Source organism: Bombus vancouverensis, chromosome 9 (assembly GCF_051014615.1).
Source record: "Bombus vancouverensis nearcticus chromosome 9, iyBomVanc1_principal, whole genome shotgun sequence".
Classification (NCBI taxonomy): domain Eukaryota; kingdom Metazoa; phylum Arthropoda; class Insecta; order Hymenoptera; family Apidae; genus Bombus; species Bombus vancouverensis.
The window spans coordinates 738744-761094 of record NC_134919.1 but is presented as its reverse complement, the minus strand read 5'-3'; the positions used below and the strand labels follow the sequence as shown (position 1 = coordinate 761094).

At 31.9% G+C, this 22351-nt stretch overlaps 2 protein-coding genes and 2 long non-coding RNA genes across 9 annotated transcripts; 1 reads left to right on the top strand and 3 right to left on the bottom strand.

Moving 5' to 3' along the window:
* Positions 1–2607: 2607 nt before the first annotated feature.
* LOC117159946 (transforming growth factor beta regulator 1) lies at positions 2608–8716 on the top strand. Of its 4 annotated transcripts, none has more exons than XM_076621615.1 (6): positions 2608–3490; positions 3626–5087; positions 7185–7413; positions 7535–7811; positions 7882–8101; positions 8172–8716. In XM_076621615.1, exons 2-6 carry the CDS (start codon positions 5058–5060, stop codon positions 8343–8345), a joined length of 930 nt encoding a protein of 309 aa, XP_076477730.1. In that variant the 5' UTR covers positions 2608–3490; positions 3626–5057; the 3' UTR covers positions 8346–8716. The 4 variants fall into 4 exon arrangements, with proteins under 4 accessions (XP_076477730.1, XP_076477729.1, XP_033196129.1 ...); XM_076621614.1 differs by having other exon boundaries at positions 2608–3566; XM_033340238.2 differs by lacking the exons at positions 2608–3490; positions 3626–5087 and adding an exon at positions 6671–6798 and having other exon boundaries at positions 8172–8712.
* On the bottom strand, positions 6385–6756 carry LOC143303176 (uncharacterized). The gene is made up of 2 exons (XR_013059235.1): positions 6620–6756; positions 6385–6540 (listed from the first exon to the last, which is right to left on the bottom strand). It is a non-coding gene; the product is annotated as an uncharacterized LOC143303176 (long non-coding RNA).
* Positions 8717–9019: 303 nt separating the features above from the next.
* On the bottom strand, positions 9020–11691 carry tank (EI24 domain-containing protein tank). 3 transcript variants are annotated; one of them, XM_076621616.1, is made up of 8 exons: positions 11516–11660; positions 11353–11429; positions 11145–11220; positions 10692–10867; positions 10347–10602; positions 9914–10257; positions 9768–9842; positions 9020–9691 (listed from the first exon to the last, which is right to left on the bottom strand). In XM_076621616.1, exons 3-8 carry the CDS (start codon positions 11157–11159, stop codon positions 9604–9606), a joined length of 954 nt encoding a protein of 317 aa, XP_076477731.1. In that variant the 5' UTR covers positions 11160–11220; positions 11353–11429; positions 11516–11660; the 3' UTR covers positions 9020–9603. The 3 variants fall into 3 exon arrangements, with proteins under 3 accessions (XP_076477731.1, XP_033196138.1, XP_076477732.1); XM_033340247.2 differs by lacking the exons at positions 11353–11429; positions 11516–11660 and adding an exon at positions 11673–11691; XM_076621617.1 differs by having other exon boundaries at positions 9773–9842; positions 11145–11656.
* Positions 11692–13988: 2297 nt separating this feature from the next.
* Positions 13989–16433, bottom strand: LOC117159955 (uncharacterized). The gene is made up of 3 exons (XR_004464681.2): positions 15748–16433; positions 14454–15578; positions 13989–14363 (listed from the first exon to the last, which is right to left on the bottom strand). It is a non-coding gene; the product is annotated as an uncharacterized LOC117159955 (long non-coding RNA).
* Between the last annotated feature and the right edge of the window lie 5918 nt (positions 16434–22351).

Below are 22351 nucleotides of genomic sequence, written 5' to 3'. Positions count from 1 at the left end.
TTTCCGTATTTTCTTTTATTACGTATATTTTACCTATACTGTTCATGCGCTCTGTACAATTTGTACAATATAAAAATATTTTGTATGTATTTGATTATAATAGTACTTGGCACTGTCAAAATGAAATATGAATCTTCTCGCAATATTTATAAGTTAGTGTCAAAGTCTTTCATATAACTTTTGAATTACGCTTAAAAGAAAAATACAACTTTCGTATCATTTTATAGAAAATTTTGAAAACCTGACAACAAATTCATTAATGTACTCTAAAAAAAAAAAAAACCCTCGAGACACAAAAGCTAATACTATTTCGATTGAAGTCGTTTTGCGGCACACGGTATAAAGAGACTATGTGTCATCTTATACTCGACATCGTGTCTCTGTAAAAACAAAAGAAAAGATAAAACATACATAAATTGTGATCTTTCTCGTTTGGATGTTAAATAGGCTACAGGTTGTACAGTACGCACACGCACTTATACTATTACAATCATCGGAGGAAACACGTAGGTACATTGTGTACATAAAGCGTATGTAACTGATAAGGATATTTTTTGTACGTAGTTAAATCTGGAAAAGAATGAAAACTGCTCTCTGCCGTATAGATGTATGTATGTATATGTATATCGGACTATAATTCGTTCCATACAGTGATCTCCGTTGTACTTACGTAAACCATGCATGGACTGTGCCGACAAAAATGAAATCCAAACTCCAAGCAGAATCATTCGTTTTCATTTTTCTCTCCTTTTTTTTTTTTTTTTTATTTATTTCGAGTATCATAGGAAATTAGGAGAAAATTTCTGGGATACAATTCAAAGTGGTATCAGTTGTTCAAATAATTAATCGAAGAACTCGAAGGAAAAGTAATACAAGTGACGAAATCTTGAATTTGAAAAGAATATTACAACACATTACGCAATATACATACTACTCCACAAAGACAAAATCTCGAAGCAAAATTGTCCAGATAAATACATGCCCATATATCGTTCTTATCTCGTTTTGAGAAAAACGAACTTGTGCCACTTTTCCCTTGAGTCGCTGAGCCTTCAATTATATTAATGTATAATATTTATTTACGTGCCCTGAGTGAAGTCGAGTACACACTTTTTTCTCCCTCACTCTTACTGTATTTTGAACTTTTATCAAATATACATTTTTTGAGAAAGATCGATGAACAGTTAGTTGTTGATCGCAACTGTGATTCGTATATTAGTAATAACTGACGCGTTAGTCGGTTAGTAATCGTTTGATGCTGTAATCAGTAAAGGAGATTACAGATGCGATTAAGAATGAGTTCGTTGATTCTATCGACTGGGAATCATCGAAGTTAGATTTTATATCTCATTTCATGAAAAATATAGTAGGTACCCTAACGTAATAGAGAAAGGTATAAAAAATATGAAGTAACTGCTTTTTCCTTTTATTGAGATTAATACTTTAATTTAGTTTAAAGTTTCACTCAATTTTCAAATAATATGACGTAATACAGTATAAAATAAAAGTAATTAGAGTTAAATACGTAAAAATTAGGATATGGCGACAAATATTAAAGTGAACGTAATTTCTTTCCTTCTTAATCTTAAAACTACTTCAAACGATGATTCCCGTTCTCTCTCTAAAGCGCAAAAAAGCAACAAATGCATTTGTACAGTAAATTTATCAAAAAGGATAATCGTTTCTAACGAATATCGGTAATGAGTTAACACGAGTAAAGATTAATAGAGTACATACAGGAAAAAAAGGAATCGAGAGCGAGGGAGATAACTTGGATGTACCCAAGCACGTGTCTCACGGCAAATTCGCGTATAATTGCATGAAGGAAATTCTTCGACGGACTGAGTTACTGTAATCGTCATAGTAACTTAAAAACACGATCCCTAGGATAGTGTACGTCTAAATGGATAAGCTACGCGTCACGATGTTTAAGTATAGTAACAATATAGATTTTGTATACCGCGTGCGTGAGAATGTACTTAGAGATGAACATGACAGAAAGAACATTGTGCGTGCGAGCGCGCGTTACAGAATTTACGTTCGACAGGTTAATAAATCGTATTTTCGAAATAAACTTTAAATCTTTTTCTTCCCTTTCGTGTCTCAGAACCAATCTTCCTAAAAGATTTCGTTTTATAAAATGTACTTAAATTCGATTATGATTTGCTTATACGAGGGACGAACAAATTTTATTGAACGAATACTCTTGACATTTTTTATTTCTAAACGATGGATCCCAAACTTTGGGGAATACCTTTCCCTAATTTTTTTAATCAGAAAATATTACATATAAAAAATAATATTTTACTTTAAAATTACTTTAACGCGCTAAAAATAATAAAATACAAGTTGAAAAACATAAAATTTTAATTCAGTTACAGATAAGAAAAGTAACAATTAAATGCGATATTGGCGATAATGATATTGATAAAAAGAAAAATTATATTTAAACATGGAATTTAAAGAGTTTTGAAAGTTCAGTAGTTTTTTAACCATATATGTATATAAATATAGAGAGAAAATGACAGCGTTCACGCTTATAATTCCGTTTGTCTCCGGACTAGTGCTGCCTCTAACGAAGAAGTGCCGAAGCTATACCACGCTAGCATACACAAGAACCTATAAAATTAGGGATCTGCTCTGTTTGGTTCCACGTTAGCACGTACAAATAACCTATTTAGTTCCACCATAAACAAGGTATATCTCACTGTAGTTCCACGTTACAAGAGCCTATTTCATTGTACGGTTCTAAGGAAAACTATTCTGTTCGATATAGGCAAACATGAAAGTAACAAAATCGCACAATAATTTAAACTTAGTTTCCTCAGGGTTTACCTCAGAAAGAGATAATTGGGATAATTAGTGGTCGGGGAACGAGTTTTACAGTTTGGGGACTCTGTAATTTAGAACCTTACCCAACGATCAACCCAAGGGCGAACGGACTGTACCAATAGTACAATAAGACAATCGTTAACGCTCTCGCAACCACCATTGTAGATAGAGGCTCGCAGGACTGAGGCCCTGAGGAAAAGAAAATACAAAGTACATCGACTACAATGTACAATAGGGGATATCGTCGTCACCACCACGCCAAAGCAAGCGTTGATAGGCTTCGAGGACTGACCGTGGCTGAAAGTCGAATTCCAAATTGAATTCTAGATTGTTAAATAGGGTGCAAGAGGAAGTAGATCGGATTGGGCTCCACTGCGAAAGAATATTGCGTAACTCGCTCCGGAAGACCGAAAGATCCAAAAGGAACAGTACACACAGGTACAATAAGGATAAGAGAATGCTTGGTTACATATGGTAGAACAGCTGGTGCTGATGCGGTTGATTAACGAATCGAAACTGGTCGAAAGCTACTTCAGAAATACAAGATGTAGAAATACAAGAAATACAACGATATAGAAAACGGGCAAGAAGGAGTAAGACGATTCCAGTCGATAGCCACTGTTGCTGGGGCAAGTCGGTATCGCGACCACAATGATCAGTACGACGATCACGGTGACTCGGAATAGAAATCTTCTCTTACAAGAATTGATAGCCTCCAGAGGACTATCAAAACAGTAAGGAAATGGGAATCGTATGAATATCTATGTATGTATCTATTTCTTTCTGTATACAGAAAAGCGATTAACGAGAGGATAGCGTGGCCGTGAAGTAACCGCTCCTGGATTAGACTTAGAGATCGCGAATACATCGAACAGGATGGGTGCCGGATTGAGCCGCAACCTTGGAAAAGGAAGACCGCTCCAGAAACACAGAGGATGATTGTTGTATCCGGTTGTAGGGCAAACACAGTCCGTCGGTTGAGACGCACCGGGAAAAACGTTAGTGTGCCCTCGCTTATGAGCAAGAGTGCTGTGCCGGTTGTAGGACGGACGCAGTCCGTTCTGGGACGCAACCAGCCAAGGCGTTTGGTTGTACGGGACGGGTGCGGCCCATCCTGGAACGTAACCAAGGAAAAACACTACTGATCCCGGTTATCAGTTTAGAACGAAATACGGTTGCAGCTGGGACGAAGCTGGATCACGATCATAGAATACACTTACAAGAAGAAGGGAGCCGAATGAGCTATCAAGGCTTGTTGACAAAGAACCATACGCAGCGGTATAACAAGTCACGGACGGATTCCGTTAACGGCATCCACCAACCGACTGAGGCTGCCCCCATACTGCAGTTGCTGCAAATAAAGGCCTGTTGTTTATAGTAGTGGAAATTCCTTTAACCTTCGTCACCCTCAGCTGTAGGAAGAGGAAGCGTTCGCACTCGGTGCTATAAATTAGGCCTTCCGCCGTGCGGCGTCGTAGGCTAATGATCCCCAACGTTTTGCAAGTGCGATGCTTAGCATATTCGGGCATTCTTTGTACAATCGTCATTGTAGACGAACGTCGAAGCGAAACTACGCAAGTTCGGCATTTTTAAATCATCAGAACGTGCTGTAAACACGACTACCCTAAACTCGCTCGTAGCATTGTCTTACAGATAAATATCCTAATGAACAAATTAGTCATGACATCAAATCTTGTCTGCAGATAACTTGTTCTTTTGCTTTTACCGTTTCTGTAAACGAATACGCATGCAAAACACATACATCACGTCAGAAATATTATTCGCAGCCTATCAACTACTGAAATTACTATTAAAATGAAATTCAAGTTTTATTATAACGGAAACATTATCGCTAGGAAAGTGAATTTAATGTTAAAGCTACAAAGTTATTGTGTATGAAGAATACACTAAAATTCTACTGACCATTCTATTGATCCATTATGGTTTTAAAGGAAAAGTTCTCTTTTCTTTTCTAAAAAAAAAATAAACAATTAATTTCTCTTTCTAAGACAATTAAGTTTAATTATTGTGTGATTTTGTTATTCTCATATTTGTCTATATCAAATATAATAGTTTTCCATAGAACCGTATAATGAAATAGGCTCTTATAACGTGGAATCACAGCAAGTATAGCTCGTTTATGGAAGAACTAAATAATTATCTAGCGTGGAACTTCAGTGCTTGGCCGCGTGGTGCAGCATCTGTAGTGTAGAACAACTAGAACAATGGGCGTGAGCTCTCTCATTTCCTCTCTGGTAAATATAAAAATATAAAAACTGTTTTTATAATTTAATATACAAAATTATTTTTGCTAACTCATTTTAAATAAATGAAAGTATACCATTGTATTATTATTACATTTAATAATTCATGTTATAAATTTTCCAAATTACGTAAGTAGCAAAGATAAATAGGGAAATTACAAACTCAGCCAAAAATATGCTCCACGAATTATCGCCCCTTAGCGGTCAAGGAATCGAACTATACGCACATTTCCTTCTCTGGTGCTTTGGTTTGGTGGGAAAAATATGCGTATACACAGCGAGATGAGAAATCTGAGTTCGTGCCGGGCCGTACAAAGCTGACTGAAGGGGGTTTCTAACCAACAAATTTGAAAAAATCGAAAAAATGTTTTTTTATATTTCCAAAGTTTAAACATTCAAGAATATGCCCTTGAAGGATTTTTCAAAATTTCAATTATTTTATGAGTTACAGCCATTTTTATGACGCGGCATCTGCTCCGGTCCGACCGGAACAAATGAACAGTAGACGGTAGACGTTGTCCGAGTATACTTGTCTTTACTTGTCTAAACTTGTCAAAACTTTAAACGCGTTTTTCTCGAAACTACTTTTTTCGAGTTGGCGTGCACGATATCTCAAGTTCTAATGAACCGATTTATTTGAAATTTAGTGTGAATGTTCTTTATACATTCCTCTATCGCCTCAACTATGCTTAGATCAAAATTTTTAATTTTACTATTTTTAAAAAATTCGGAATTGCCAAAAAAACATGCCAAAAAGGAAAATTTTTTTCAAACGGCCGCCATTTTGTGAAAAAATATTTTTTTGACTTTGCCAAGGTTCGTGCTATAGCTGCATCTATACTAATTAAGAATCCGTTCAGCTTTTTTGCTTCAGATGACCAGAAGGGTTGAAATCATGCACGCCAGGACACCCTTTTTTTGGACCTCCCACTTTGCCAGTTCATAACTTTGAGAATTTTGAGTTTTTTTCAGTTAATTTCTTATGTAATCTTAAAGTATCAATAAACACATGATAAAAAAATGGATAGTAATATTTTTTTTTTCGTTTGTACAGAGCTTCAAAAACCGCCCGAAATTCATGCCTCTAGACTAGAATACCCCCTGAAAGCAAACGTTTAAAGTTATGTACTGACGAGTGGAGATTCGAAAATGAGCAGTAAACCGCGTCGCGCACCGTGAATACAACTTTTGATCGTCATTTCTAATTGCAATATGAGAAGAGTTATTTTAGTTCTATCGATCAAACGACAGAATGAAATTATTGTAAAATTACAAAATTACAATCTGATTTGTAGGAACTCTTTCTAAATAGATTTTATATAATTATTTTACAAGAAATGATGTTATTTTATATTGTCTTGTCTTGTCAATCATTTCTGAGAATATCGCTGCTACTGTTGATGTTCATTGTTGTCAGTAGCTTGTGGTATTCAGAATGTTGCTTCTGTAATCGATAAGAAAAAATAAACTTATTTCTAATATTTCATCACTTTGAAGAAATTTTTACGTTTTTTCGCCCTTACCCTTCATTAATCACCGGTACAAATGCACATTTCCCATTTTGTCGTGTAGTACTTTCACCAAGAGCAGCGGAGAAGAAATGTGTATATAGTACAACTGTTAACCGCTAGAGACCCTTTACTACGCATATTTTCGCTGATTTTTTAAACATTACATCGGCAATGTCTTTCTACTCATTTCTGTATGTACTTACTGTACAAACTTTTGCATTATCTTAGTTATAGACATAAACTAATATATATGCGATAAGAAGTAATCACAAACATCACTCCATCATAACCTCTTTCGATATTTTGTGTCTAATGTAATGAATTCACAATGACTCAAACTTATGATAACTATTACAATGAATTTAAAAAAAATGCAGAATTGCAGCAAAATTTAAAATACAAAAAGAAATACCGAAGGTTAAAAAGGATCATAAAGGATACAGTATTCGTAAGATTATTTACTATGATAATATTTCTTTCGCGATGATGTATTATTGTTTTAATCAAAATATGAGTAAAAGAGAACAATAACAAAATTTGGTTACTACAGAAGTTTTGAATAAATGTATAATTACAGGAAAATGCAGCATTATGTGATCAAGTTGCACAAATGCAAGAAAATCTTATGCTTGTGAAAGAAGAGAGACTGTTTCTTTTACGTAAATTATGTCAACAACAAGGAGATATAGATCCCTCTACTATGATAGCTCGATCTCAATCAAACAGTATTAATCCTAGTTCGTTTAATCCAGAATGCTCTACTCCTAAAAAAACTGCAAAGAAAAGAGCTTCGACTGATGGCTCAGGTATGGAAGTATTCTAAATTCAGTTACACCAAATGTAATGTAATATAATTCCAAGTAATTGAGACATTGTGCATATATCAACTCAACAAAATAAGTAATATAAAACTTTTATTTGTTTTAGAAACAAAAAATAAGGCTAAACGTTACAATAAAACTGCGAGGAAAGTTGTCCAATTAATACCATTGGATGTCCATGGGAGACCTATATTTCCTATTTCTTTAGGTGATCTTACTGTCTACTCCCTTGGAGAAGTAGTATCGGACAGAATAGCTTATCATACAGAGGATCTCATTTATCCAGTAGGTTACTGCAGTACTAGGGTATATGCTAATTTAAGGGATGTAAGAACAAAAAGTTTATATACATGTAAGATATTAGATGGTGGACCAAAACCAAGGTATATAGTGACACTAATAATTAATATAATTTTATGTATATAAATATACAACGTTTAGGATTACTTGCAGATTTGAAATTGTATCTGATAATGATCTAGATCAGCCTCTGGTTGGCTCTACTCCTGATGAGTGTCATTCCAAATTATTAATGGCAATTTCTCTTGCACTTCGTACAATAGCACCAAAAGGTGCTGATTTTTTTGGAATTTCACATCCTACTATACAAAATCTTATACAAAGCACACCTGGAACTCGTAAATTGGCTATGTATAAACAACAACGTTTCGAAGTATGTAATTAAATATTTTACTTACATATGATTAAAACTGTGTATAAATGAAATTATAATCAAATCTTAGGTAAGCAAGAATCAACCAATGGAAAGAGGAACAAGTCCAGTAATGGAAGAAGAAACAGATCCAGGACTTGGATTTGCTGCTTTACATAGGCATTATGCTTTAGCAAATTCGTACAGAATTAAAGAAGAACCATCTGATAGTGATCTTTTAGCTCTTCAAGAGCTTCTCTCGTGACTTTTATATTGTTAATAAAAAGAAGTTTTAATTTTCAGAAAAAATATTATTTTGCTTTATGTATTGGTATTGAACATCAATTTTTAAATTATGCATATATTAATTTTTTATATAAAGAAGATAGAAAATCTGTTAAAATTAGCAACGTTTATTTCAAAAATTATTTTGTGCTATGTATTATGCTACGTATAGTATGTAAAACAATTTACTTTTACCTTATTAAAATAATATATAAATAAAATTACAATAAATAATTTGTTATTTGCAGAATGTTATCTTGTAAATATTGAATGGATATATTATAATTTTGATTACATTGTATTATTATAAAACTACGTTATTTTAAACAAATTTCAATTGCATGTCAATGTAAACAGATTTTGTCGTAAAAATAATTTTTGCTATTTTGCGAATGTGATTAAATAAATCAACTTTAGTTTTAATTTTAAATATTTTACAATTATAATTAATATTAAATTAATAATATTACGTATTTTGTGATTTAAGAATTAGAAATAGTAATATAGAAACAAATTACTGTAGTATTATCTATCAAGGTTTATGTATTGTATAAAGCAACATATCTCTACAAATTTGAATAAAGAATGAATAAATAACTATACATATATATCAATCAATGTTTAACAAAAAAATTATTTTTCGTTGTACAAATGTGTGAGCAACTGTATTTATATTTTTCCAGTTATGTAACTTATAAACAGTATTACAAATTTTATACAATTATTTATAAACCTAACCCCAAGCATATTATATTTTTCATTTAATAATAATAATAATAAAAATGTATAAAATTGCAAGTTACTTTTATCCTTTGCAATACAATAAGGAACATCTATAATGACTTTTTAAATGTTACCAAGTTTAGAAATTCTTTACTGTTAACGTATGTCTTGAACATTTTACTCAATATAATGCATTTACAAAGTCCTTCCTACAATTCGTTTCTGCATATTTACATACATAGTTTATGACTGTATTTCTATTTACAAATAACGCTATTAATAGATTATTAATAGATCATATCCTTAATTTTGTTTACAATGTTTCTATAACATTAAGAAAATTAAGAAAATATAAACCTTATTCACAATCCCACAGACAACATAAGAGTTAACACAAAAAAATTAATTAAGCATATGCCTTATAAAAAATAATAAAACTTATGTGAAAACCTGAAAAGGTACAATTTATTGCTACATATTTATTATCCCACAGAAATTTATTATATCTTTTTCTGTCACCGCCTGTTTGTGGATCCAATCGTTTTATTGAAAAATGTATTTGCAATAGCAATTACAGGCGAAAATAGTCTTAATGGACAATCACTAAAACAAAGAATTAAAATTATGAAGTATTATTATTATATGCATGTACATGGTTTAATAACATTAAAATATGTACCATACACCAGTCACAGGTACTGCTTCATTTCCACTTACAATAAATAATGGGAATAGTATAGAAAATACACAGCCACTAAAATAAATAATAATCATTAAAAGTTCCCACATAAAAAGGAAGACAAAACGTTTTAAACGATTGATTACCTTATTACATACGAACTGGGCAGCTGGGTAAGTACTGCTAATGGCAGACCAAAACCCACGAAATATGGCCAATTGCTCTCGATAAAACTCAATCGTCTGTGTAACTCCCAACCCATATTAAACCATTTGTATTCAAAAGCATAGAGAGCATATAAAAGGCACATATGTATAAGAGCAAGGATGTCACCTATAGGAGGTAACGGAATCCTAGATACTAACATTCCTTGACCCAAAAATAATGCTTGAACCAATATACTGAAAAGCGTGTCTGCTACAAGCTTGCTCACACTGGATAAAAGTAATGGCCTCCCTTGTCTATACCTATAAGCGCTGTCTGCTATGTCCTACATGGTTTACAAATATATAGCATGTGATATTAACCTTCAATGGTTATTGGCCAAAGCTTCTCGTTCTGAGATCAAATAATTCATACCTGAAACCATAAACTGTTGACTATCCTACTGAGCACAAATAGTGGTAGTACCCATACAGTGCCAAAAGTTAATGACAGGAATGGTTTCATCCAAGACCATACAGTCATACCCATACCCGGTGAATGGCCAAATATAATGGTCAATAAGTACTTAAGAAATGGGAGTAAACCACATTCAAAGATTAATATGCTAGCCCAAAATACACCACCATTTAAAGCACAACACTGAATTGTTCGTTTCAACACTTTTGATTCTCTGAAAACATATCATATATAACATAATATTAGTATTTTATAATTGAAGTATATGTGTATAATTTGCATAACTTTATAATTAAACTATACCTTAACTGATTGAAATGTTTTTGGGGAGGAGTTGCAACAACTATGTCCTTTCTATGAATTTCTTTAGAAGACGGTTGTTTAAATAATTTTTCATTAATATGTTTGTCCATATAAAATAAAACAATAGCTCCCCTTAAGCTATCTACAAATCCTCGATATATGGCACGTATTATTCCCTAGAATTATAACACAATATATATCAATATGTTATTACATAAATATCATCAAAAATCATTTCAGTATAAAATTATTAATTCTTAAATATACAAGTGCGTAATACATGTATATATGGATACAAAGCTTGTATTATCAAAAACATATAAAACAAAAATGTATATAGCGTATTTGACTGTAAATTTAGATATAAACATAATTAAAAAAAAAAGATAAATAATAATATATAAATGTTTACAAACACATGTGCTTTTATTGGAATTAAAATTCATTACTCACTGTCACGTTATCCATATTTCACGATAATATCCACAATAGAATATAATTAATCTATAGTCGGAATATATTGAACAATCTGGCAAAAAAACATTTTCGAAGTAACATAACTGTCAATGTCAGGAGCAATATGATAACACACTAAAAGCGAGTATAGAAAAAATGTTTATGGCAGCGAAATAATTGAGTTTTTAACATTTCAAACACGTACATATATTGTCATTCAACATTAATATTAGTAAGAATATCTATAACTGACGGATATCTTTGTTGACACACGAATATGTGCTGTAAATTAAATTAACGTGAAACTATTATTACAATGTTCCGCAAATTTACTTTAAAAACATTTTTGTAAAAATATATCAACTGACTGGTTTTCATTACAGGCAAAGGTCAACATTATGTTAATAGAGGTATAAAGGTCACTACCGAATTTTCGATTTTCAGTAAATCTTTCCATTAGCAATTAAAATATACAAGAATTTTAAGCGGTCAAAGGATTGAGATATTATATTCATTTATACGCACAAATAATTAATAATTACTTGGACACTTGTAAATTCTAAACAATATACATATTTTAATATACATATATATCTATACATGTACATATGTAAATATACTGAGAAGTTTGTTCCGTTTGTACCGGTTAATAATGTTCTAGTTGCCTCTTAGATGGCACGAACTGTCCTAATTTTATAGCGACTCTAGCGGGAATGCGGGCTGGGTTGCGTGTTGGTAAAGTAGATTCTTTAGATTTCGCAAGGGAAGAATTAATTATCGTTCGCTAATTATTACAAATATACTTTATGCGCAATTTAGGAGTTAAAAAGACGAAGAATGGCTTTTGAGTAACGGCTCTGTGATTAAGTACATATATACGCTATATTTTGCTAACTCTTTACACACGATCACATTCTACGTCTGTCCAACGGGTTCTGCATACGGTTTTCCTCTTTTCTTAGGGGAACGAAAACGACACTTTTCTTGGCGCCCACGTACCTTAAACAGGTTTCCCCAGATTTAGGATTAACCGCCGCGAAGGTGACTCGTGCGTCTTTTCGACAGTGCGGCATCGCCACAATTTATGGAAGTCCGCAGGAAGAGACAAACGCAAATAACGAAGTATTAAACTCCCGAGTATGTGAGATAAGGATGAGAACTTTTATCGAAATAAGTAAGAGTTAAATGGATTTCGTGATTTCTCTATATCTGGTTGGTATCAAAGCCAAAGTAACTCTGAGGATTCTCTTTACTCCTTCGTTATAATTCCTGATATAACAAAATATGAAATTCTGTGGTTCAGAAGGTTCAATCTGAAGGGTAGCTTCCTTCTCCAAGGAGGCGTTGCGTATGAAGAAGGAAGTTACCCTTCAGATTGGATCTCGACGTGAGTTGTGATGCAGTGAACGCTTTCCTCCAGGTGTCCAAGCCTGTGGCGTGATCCAGCGTAGATGGCTCAAGGGAGAACGGTATAAAAGTGAACACTGCGTGTAACGTAGCCCTAAATCATCGCTGTCGAGAAGAGCCTTGTCAAGATATCCTTTTCTTTTCGCAGTCCCCGCTTAAGAGGACTATACAGTTTATAAGTTTGGGGGATACATTCAAATGTCCCCTTTTATTGTTTTTAGCTGCATTCTTGTTTATAAATCTTTCCTTGCTCGAATGACCATTTAATCTAATGGAGTATTTCACCAAGGGTGCCTTGCTATTACTAAATCAGGAACTAAAACCGACGGTCACGCGTTTTGAATATTTAAATAACGTGCGCTATTGCAACTATTGAAATTATTAAAATGGCGACGATTTATCATCAGGCGACAACAAAACTTGATTCGCAGATAATATATAATCTATAGAAAATAAGTAAGTAATAATACTGACACGAAAGGATAAATGAAACCAAGCTTTTTGCTGTACTTGACATCTACGTAATTTACCAACAGATGTTATTATTGTACTTATAAGAAATAGATTTACTTCTAACAATATTTATTTACGTTAAAAACACAAACTGAGAAAACACGTAGAAACAGTTTAATTCTTCTTTCATCATTAAATAATTTAATTATTTCATACTTAACTTTATTTTTTATATAATAATAATAATAATATTATACTCGTAACCAAAAAGATAGTAAATAAAAATATAATAATCGTTATATTCATTGTTAAAAGAAAAAAGCTATTTATGATTGATATCGACTAATTATTGATATTAATTACTACTGTTCGATTAATAATACCTTGTTATTCGAAAATATGAAATGTATAACAAATTACAAGAACTTGTGTAAAAAGTAAGATTTTTAACACCGCGCAATAATTCTTGAGTAACTTATGCAACTCGAAGTATAACTCAATCTCTAACTGCACTTTATTATTATTTCACATTTTTTAGTTGTAGTAGTTTTTTAGTTGTAGTTTTTCATTTACATCTATTCATTCTTTGTATGGTGTAATTTAATATGACGCTTTCAAAAATAAGAATAATAAAATAAAAAATATACGTATATATTGTAATAAAAAACGAGATAATTCTAATCAATTATATTATTAAACTATATTTAAATTACTTAACATTTTTATTTATTTTTTACATATTTATTGTACAACTAACATTTCTCATTACTTTAGCTAAGCAAATTCTAAGATACAATTACGTGGTGACAGAGATCATGTTTGGAAACCTTAGTATAATACTTAATTTATAAATTTGCACATTTCTGTCGTGATGTTCAATTAATAAAATATTTCGATAAAATATATAGCTAATTAATAACGATAATATAACTAACAAAATAAATTTCATTTTTTTACTTTAAAAAGTTTCCCGTCGTATAACGAAAGAAATGTATATCAAGGAATAAGAAATTCTATATTTCCCTTGGCTTAAATTATTTTATTTTAAGGAATCCAATTAACAAAACAACATAGAAAATTGAAGCAAATTAATTAAAACATAATTTTCTATTATTTTTGGACACATATTTAAATTTCTATTATAACTCAAAATCTCTACTTTCATATTGTATCATCTTTATTCCAAATAAAAATTTAATCACTTGCCCGCGTGAAATTTTTCATTCCGTTCCATAGCACAGCAAATGCGAATTGAACTTTCTTCCTCGCATATCCTGGCGTTACTCGTGCCAAGGTCATTGATTCCTCCAGTAGTTCCGGCTTAGTTTCTGGGCCAGGTTAACCGAGCTAACAGTGCTACCAACGTCGACCGGAATACCATCATCAACCGTGACGTTGACATATCTCGATACGAGTATGTACAAATATTTACAAGTATGTGCTTACCTATATACTATATACATGTATGTATGTACAACACCAGCAGCCGGATAGACGAACAGTCGGACACGATCGAACTAATAACAAATCCGGTAAGTATACGCAATTTTACTTCGTGACCCATTCACAAATCGTCCTTTACGTGTATCGTCCTTTCATTACTCTTTCTTCGTTTCTTCATTTCTATTTCTCAAGAATTTTTAATCACACGATAGCTTAAGCTTGAAGTCGTTCATAGATTTTTAATAGAATCTTCTACCATATTAACTATATATGTACTTTTTGATTGCTTGCAATTTTGAAAAATTAAATTTTAAGTGCGCGTTTATTGAACTTTTATTTCGACATTTAGGATTATTCAACAATTTTGCATCAAACATGCACGTAAAGAGAACAAGAGATTGTTTATTAAGATGTCGCATTCTTGATGTATAATGATAAATTTCTTATACAGTATACACTGCTTTTTTACATTAATTTCGATAAATACGATATTGAAAATAAATTGCAAACGTTTTCTAATCAATTTCTCATCTTTCGGATTTATCCCTTTTATGCCAAAACCATGAATATCCAAATTTTTACTCTGTCAGTAAAGTAGCTGGCTAAATATTTTTTCTTTTGTCTCTAACTACATAAATTAAAACGATGCGCATAGCTAATTACAAGCTTCAGTCATCATCTCCAAAATTATCTGATCATTTCACATTTTAATTATGAATTTCTATAATCTTATTGAATCTTATATAATCAACTTTTATATTTTTACTGTTATTTGTACAATATCTTAGTATTATTCATAATAATAATATCATATAACATTATTTTATTTTTATTATCATGTAGCAATTGATCATTCAGTTTGCTAATCGAACTAAAACATTGTGTATATAAATGATTGTAAGTAATTTAAAATCATATATACCGTTACAATCACGTTACATCAGATACGAATCAGTAAAGGAAGAAAAAGTTGAAATATTGATGAAATGTAATAAAAAAATATAACTATAAAAGGTATACAAGTAGAATATTCGAAAAACTATTATCATACGAATAACATCTCATTATAACTAATGTACTGTATGATATTTCATCATTAATTTTAATGGCGTTTAATCATCGTAAAGCCTGAAAACACAAAGAAAAAGACTTTAGACCCAAGCGAAATATCTCTAGTATGTATACGTATAGCTTTGCACGTAACGCATTCAAGTCACAGTATCTAACACCTTAACCTTCTTCATCGATTAAATTATAAGTGAAACGTAATTTATATAATTTATTTAAAAATTCCTACCTTATCTAATGTCTTATATTATAATGCATATATTGATATGGTGTTTCTGACGTTGTTGACTTTTCGAATGACGTCAGATGCTACGCAAGTTAGATGACGAACTACGACACGATGATCGCGTAGGTAGGTAAATACGGTGACGTTAACAGAGCAAAGTGAGGCGAAACAAGGCAAGGCAAGGCGATGCAAGGCAAAGCAAAACAAGACGATACGAGACAAGACAAAGCAAGGTAAGACAAGGCAACACAAGACAAGTCGAAGAAAGTTAAAGGAAGGCAAGGAAACAGAAGGCAACGGTGGACTCAAGAGGAGGAAGAAATAGCAGGAATCTTGTTTCGTTGGCTTCTGGTTGGCCAGTTCTTTCCAGCACTTTGCAACGTCAACTTCGCGACTAGCAGCGTGCCAGTCGTGCCAGAGATGGAGACACCTTATTCGCTTGCAACTTCCTCTTCGAAAATCGTTCAAAGGGAATGACAGTGACCCACTTGCCGGTTCCAGGTGCGCGACTCGTCAAGGATATTCCAATTTATAATCTTATACAGTTATACATATATTAACTAGTTACACGCTTGTGATTGTATCTTTGTTTTACGTGATCAATTCGACTCTTATTCTGTTATGTGTAATTATTATTTCGGAGATTAAACAGACGAAGGAAGAGCATGAAATTTCACCTACATCAGTAATCGGACACCACGCGCTCACGTGGCTAAATCTTCTGCGATGTACTTATGCTACCAAGATAAGTATTTTCAATGATTTTGCTACACTTTCCAAATTACGCTTATTTACATTTTTTTAAACAACTTCTCGCATTTAGTATATGTGATACGGTTTTAAGATAAGGTTCTTCTACTAGCAACAATACAAATTATCTGCTCAACATATTATTGTATTCGAAATAGATGTAAAAACGTTCGCGTCAATTTACACGACTTATTATCGTGACGCGCCAGATTTAGCAAGAACACTTGTTTCAATAAAGTATACGTCACTCGGTAATTCTAATTTTTACGCTGACGTTATTTAAAACCGCCTCGTGCTATACGTTTGTTTTTTCCGTGTAGACGATGCTGTTCCTATACAGCGAGTCGCTCGTATAATCTGTATGTCGAGTGTTTTTAAAATGTACAGGAATTCATATAGGATTGCAACGTAATCGAAATTTGTGCCAGTTGCTTCTGTCGACACGTTCTACTTCAGCTCTTCCACATCCTTTCTGTAACCGGGCTATGAAAGTCGATTATCCTCTATAGAATTCTTTTAACACTAGAAATGCCAGAACTTCCTTTTTCTCGTTTTTTCTTTAGTTATACTCTTTCTATACCTTGATATAAAACAATCACACTAGAGAACCATTTAACATTTTTTAAAATAAAACAGGAAGACAGTACCAGTTGTATTTTATAATTTTATGTATTCTATTTTTTATTCGAATAAATATTTCTTAAAATAATTGTTATATTTTACTCGATTAAGGTTTTTTCGATAAAAGTTTACCCATATAAAAACTAATGATTATTTATATATATGATATCCTACATATATGTCTGTAGGTATTTATACTATAAAAAAACGAATCGACGTCTTTCATCGTAAAACTTTGTTTTCTATATCGAACATAATATTGAGCCCAGTATTGAGTACGTTATACCTATTGTTTTATAAGAAATGAATCGTTACACAATATCGATAGACAGAGAGTACACAGCCCTTAAAAATACTCAAACGGTTGTTAGTCGTTTTTACCATAATTTGTCTCGAATTCGAAAGAAATGAGCGAGAAGATCGAATCGAAATGAGGACAAACAACTGCGTTAGTAGTTGAATAAGTTTGGAATGCAGCCACGGTCGGTATGCGGAGTATTCTCTCATCCTGTTGCCATAGAATTGAGTGCGATCCTGGAACGCGGAAACTCCAAGTAACCGCTCCTAAGAAAAGTTCCGAGACCGATCTGCTCGACAAAACAAAAAGATTGAACAATCGAAAACCGCTTACACATACATAGACACATATGTATGTAGGTATATTATATATTCATATATATATCTCTCTATTTACACCCTATTTATTATCCTTCCTACTTCTGAATGCTTATCTTACGGTTTACGCCAGTTTTATGAATATTTTGAAGAGGATATTCCGACTAATATACAGGATGCATCACTTAACTGTCACCATGATTTTTTAGGCCTATAATTTATTTCTATAATTTAACAAAAAAATGTTTTGAATACAAGTTAATCAACTTTCAATAGCTTATAAATTTGTTTTTTCGCTAAAAAGCCAAGAATACCTTGACACTACGTATTTTTGACTTGATACAAGTTCAACGACCTACTGTATTATGACCTTGAAATGAATGTTGGAATATCGGCTTAATCAAGACAAATGCTATCGTTAAAAATTATTTTATCTCAATTAAATTGCACAATTCAAAATGGTAAATTTCAATAAGAAGCATATTATGTACATTATTATGTACAATTATACCATGTTACGCTATATATATTATTGCCAAAGGAGCATAAACAGCAGCGCACATCAATCCGCACATGTCAAGAAATTCGTTGTGGTAGCATTGTAATAGCAACCGATACGAATTTATTACATCGTTCGAAATTGTGCTTACAAAACTATGAGCTACAATTCGAACATTTATCATAATTGAATGCACAAAGGTACTGCTATACGACATAAGGCCGTTTATGTTTCTTTTATAATGTGCGGATAATTAATATTTTTGTTGTTGAAGCGCTCCATTTTGAAATTTTAATATGGATAATTTCAAGATTCACGGTTATGCCAAGATTATAGTATAGCAGGTCGCTGAACTTGTCTTAACATTAGCTACAACAATGTCACTTCCAAAATACGCAATGTCATTTAAAGCCTAAAAGTTGGAGTAAGTAGAAAAGTAAAAAAAGTTAAAAGTAAGTTTAACTTTTTGTCGAATAAACAAATTCTGAAAATTTCTTATATTACAATTTGTAACCATTTGAAAGCTGATTAACTTCTATTCGGAACATATTTTTGTCAAATTATCGGAAATACTTGAGAATCATGGCGATTATTACGTGGTGCACCTTGTATATCGTACGATTTGAAACCTCATTTCTGACTCATAATCAATTTTCATTCCAGCTTCTTGTTTTTTTACGTTTGTTTACGTGTTCAAACGTCAGATTTTCAAGTACATACACGCATATCTATTTTATGCAGTAGTGTAGACTACAGTAAGTACATACATACTGTGTATGGTACTTAGACCACCTATTTTGACAAGTTTCATAACGATGAACAAACATATTTTTATGATTTCCCCAGATTCGCGAATTTTATTCAAATAGTTCTGATCTAAATGTTATGGGGTATATATGGAATTATTTAAAGCGAGTCAGGAAAAGAAAGGAAGTGAAAAAAAGGAACTGAACTCTCTGTAATACTAAATGTAATAGTGAGTGGCAGAAATTATGAAATAAGTAGATATATTATACAATTATCCGGTAGTAGCATTTCGAAAGAGTAAAAGTAGATATGACAAATGAAAAACTAAATGCAAGAAGAAAAAAGAAATGGAAAAACTGAATCATGTCAGTAATGTTGAAAAACTCAAATTCATTGCATGTCCACTCGTTTATTCTTCATTTCTTTGTTTTTATTCCTGTATTAGATCGCTTATTTGGTAATCTAACTTAACTAACTGTTGCTACTACAATATATTAGCTTACTTTACTACGGAAGTTATCAATATTAGTCGATAATTCCAATAGTCTACTCTCCGATATTAAAAGTAATTCATTAATCATATCATATAATCGCAAAAAATATGATCTAGTGAAAGACTAACATCATCATTTCGTATTTATTTCGTATTTATAGGAAATATGTTTTCTATGAAGTTCGCGAACATATCCTCAATTCAACGATAATTGTTTAATATCAATTGTAATGTAAAAAAAGCATGCAACACATGAAAAAAGGCGAAATTATTCGAGATTAGACACTACAGGATCCGTAGTTACAAACTTCTTCGTTTATTCGAATGATATTCTTTTGCATAGTATGTATCTATATTGAGAAACTATATTTTTATTTTTACCACAAATATTTAATAATTCAAATTTACCATAAAGCTATAATATCGTGTAACGTCACGTGAATTAATTTGCTTTAGCATCGTAGTGATATTTCGCAAAAAGAAACTTTTGTTAATTATTTTGTACAACAACAGTATTGTTACTGTAGTAGTTGACATATCCTTGCTCGAACATAGTTAGCGTCTTCACACAAATTAAGAGGTAAATAGAAAATGAATATAGCTACATATACATACATACATTCTCCGTAATTCAAATAAAAATATTAATAAAGATTCTCGATGTATTGCAATACGTATACATATATAATGTATGAATAAATTCATACACACAATTCCTTAAGCATGGAATTTACCGGCATAAACAATCCACGAAACTGTGGATCTCTTTAATATTCGTTATTCAAATTTATTTAATCAAATGAAAGATAAAATGAAAGACAATTTCATTGGATAACCAAGTAATCAAATAATCGAGAGAAAATGAAAGATAAAATGAAAGACAATTTCATTGGATAAACAAGTAATCAAATAATCGAGGGAAAAATCATTTTCTTGTACAAATAAACTACAGCATAAATATTTCAACTATCATATCTGTAACTACAGGAGCCGAACATGATATATGTACATATTATGTACCTAAATGAGTAATCATTTTTCAAATATTTCATTTAAATAAAATAACAAAGTGGACTCGTTAGAAAGTAGCAAAAAAGAATTTCGTCAAATTTTTGTCAATGACTTTTTCTTGAACCGTGGCGATACGATAAAAATGATGCTCGCTAATTGGCCAGAGATGCGTGGATCGTGCTGGAATTTACGTAACACGTGGATTCATATGTTACGATAATGGGACCGGCGATGACGACAACGTCGTAAGCCGAAATGCTTTGCTAAAAATCAAGAACATTCGTGCTTAAAATTATCATCGATCGTGTGCTTCGAATGTAGTTGAAAAATTAAAGAAAAAATAAAAAACGGAAAAATTGCCATAAGCAGCGTGAAAAAGTGCGAGAAGTGCTATGAAAAATACAAAACTCATACTCTTGTTGTCGAGCAGTTTTTGAAATCTACTGATCAAAATGATATTTTCGAAATCATATTTTGTCGTTCTTGAATTAGAAATTATTCGAATAACGTCGCCAGGAACATCCGTCAGGAACCATCTACTTATTCTCATGATAACGCATCTGAACGATATTCTGAGAATTGTGAACGAGATTTCTTCTCCCACACAGCTACAAACGGAAAAGCGAAGGAAACTGTACATATCTGCAGAAACGTAAGGAGCTAACCCCTTAAAAACTCTTGGTATAAAATACTTTCGTATGGAATCCAAATAGACACAGGATATTGAATGAAGATTACATATTTAAGTATATCACGTAAAATAAATATTTCGCGTTAAACGTAGTAAGTAACATCTACTTTTTACGCAACAGATTAAATATATTTTATATTTACCGATACGTGTAAATGTATTGTTCACAATATGTACTTCTTTCACGACGAAAACATATTACGAAATCTATTATAATCTACGAACGTATTAGACTCTATTTCAAGAAATAATGGTTATTTTAGTTAAAAACGAAATGGATATGCAGTCTACTTGAATGTAATATTAATGATGCGCTTCTATCTGACTTCGAGCAGTAAATAAATTCGAAATAAGTATTAAAAAGCACCGTTCGTTAAGCTTAATTATTCGGTGGCAGTATTAGACATTTACCAGTTACAATTGAAATGCATGTTTTATGAACAACAATCATTAACAATCGAACCTAAACAAATTTAATTTGATTTTGCATTTGTTTGGGCTACAAATAATATTGCTGGATTATTTTACAACGTAATGGTATTTAAATCTTTATTAGAACTGTCCTTACTTCGATTATCCTTGAATAATAGATGTACGAGCCTGTATATGTAAAATGTTTTCTGTAAAGAAATTTATACTTTTGTTGTCGTTGTTACAATTGATTGGATATCGTTTAAAGAATTACTTGAAAAAAGATCTACTTAAATAGAATATAAGATGTTTGATAGTCAAAATAGTACAGCGCAAAGACATTTTCTTGCTTAAATAAAATAGCGCAAATATTTTATTTAAATAACGCCTAATTTTAAATCTGTTATTAATAACAATTAACGATGAAATTTTCGTTAATCCGATATATAAGTAAATAGTAGATTGTATAATCGCGAGAATCGTCAAGACAGATATTTAATTGTCAATTGTATTAAAAACTAGATTAATTATCAGGTTTAACTATTAGAGTCCATTAGATTGATGATTAGATATTAAAATTCTTTCTAGTGTAAAAGTAATTTATAATCACCAATTGACGATTAATTTCATCCATCGATTAAATCAAACGAAATTTTTAATGATCAATACGGTCTTTTAACTGTAAGTATTGGTCGATTCATCAAATTCAAAGTATTAATTAGTCGGTGCTCTTGATATACAGGGTGGTTGGTAACTGGTGGTACAAGCG

Coding starts and splice junctions, on each gene's coding strand:
- LOC117159946 (XM_033340236.2), top strand. CDS start 6,936: ATGACTCAAACTTATGATAACTATTACAATGAATTTAAAAAAAATGCA. Junction 7,812..7,881: donor GATGGTGGACCAAAACCAAG/GTATATAGTGAC, acceptor GATTACTTGCAG/ATTTGAAATTGTATCTGATA. Junction 8,102..8,171: donor ATAAACAACAACGTTTCGAA/GTATGTAATTAA, acceptor ATCAAATCTTAG/GTAAGCAAGAATCAACCAAT.
- tank (XM_033340247.2), bottom strand. Junction 10,603..10,691: donor AAACATTTCAATCAGTTAAG/GTATAGTTTAAT, acceptor ATATGTTTTCAG/AGAATCAAAAGTGTTGAAAC. Junction 9,843..9,913: donor CCCAGTTCGTATGTAATAAG/GTAATCAATCGT, acceptor TATTTATTTTAG/TGGCTGTGTATTTTCTATAC.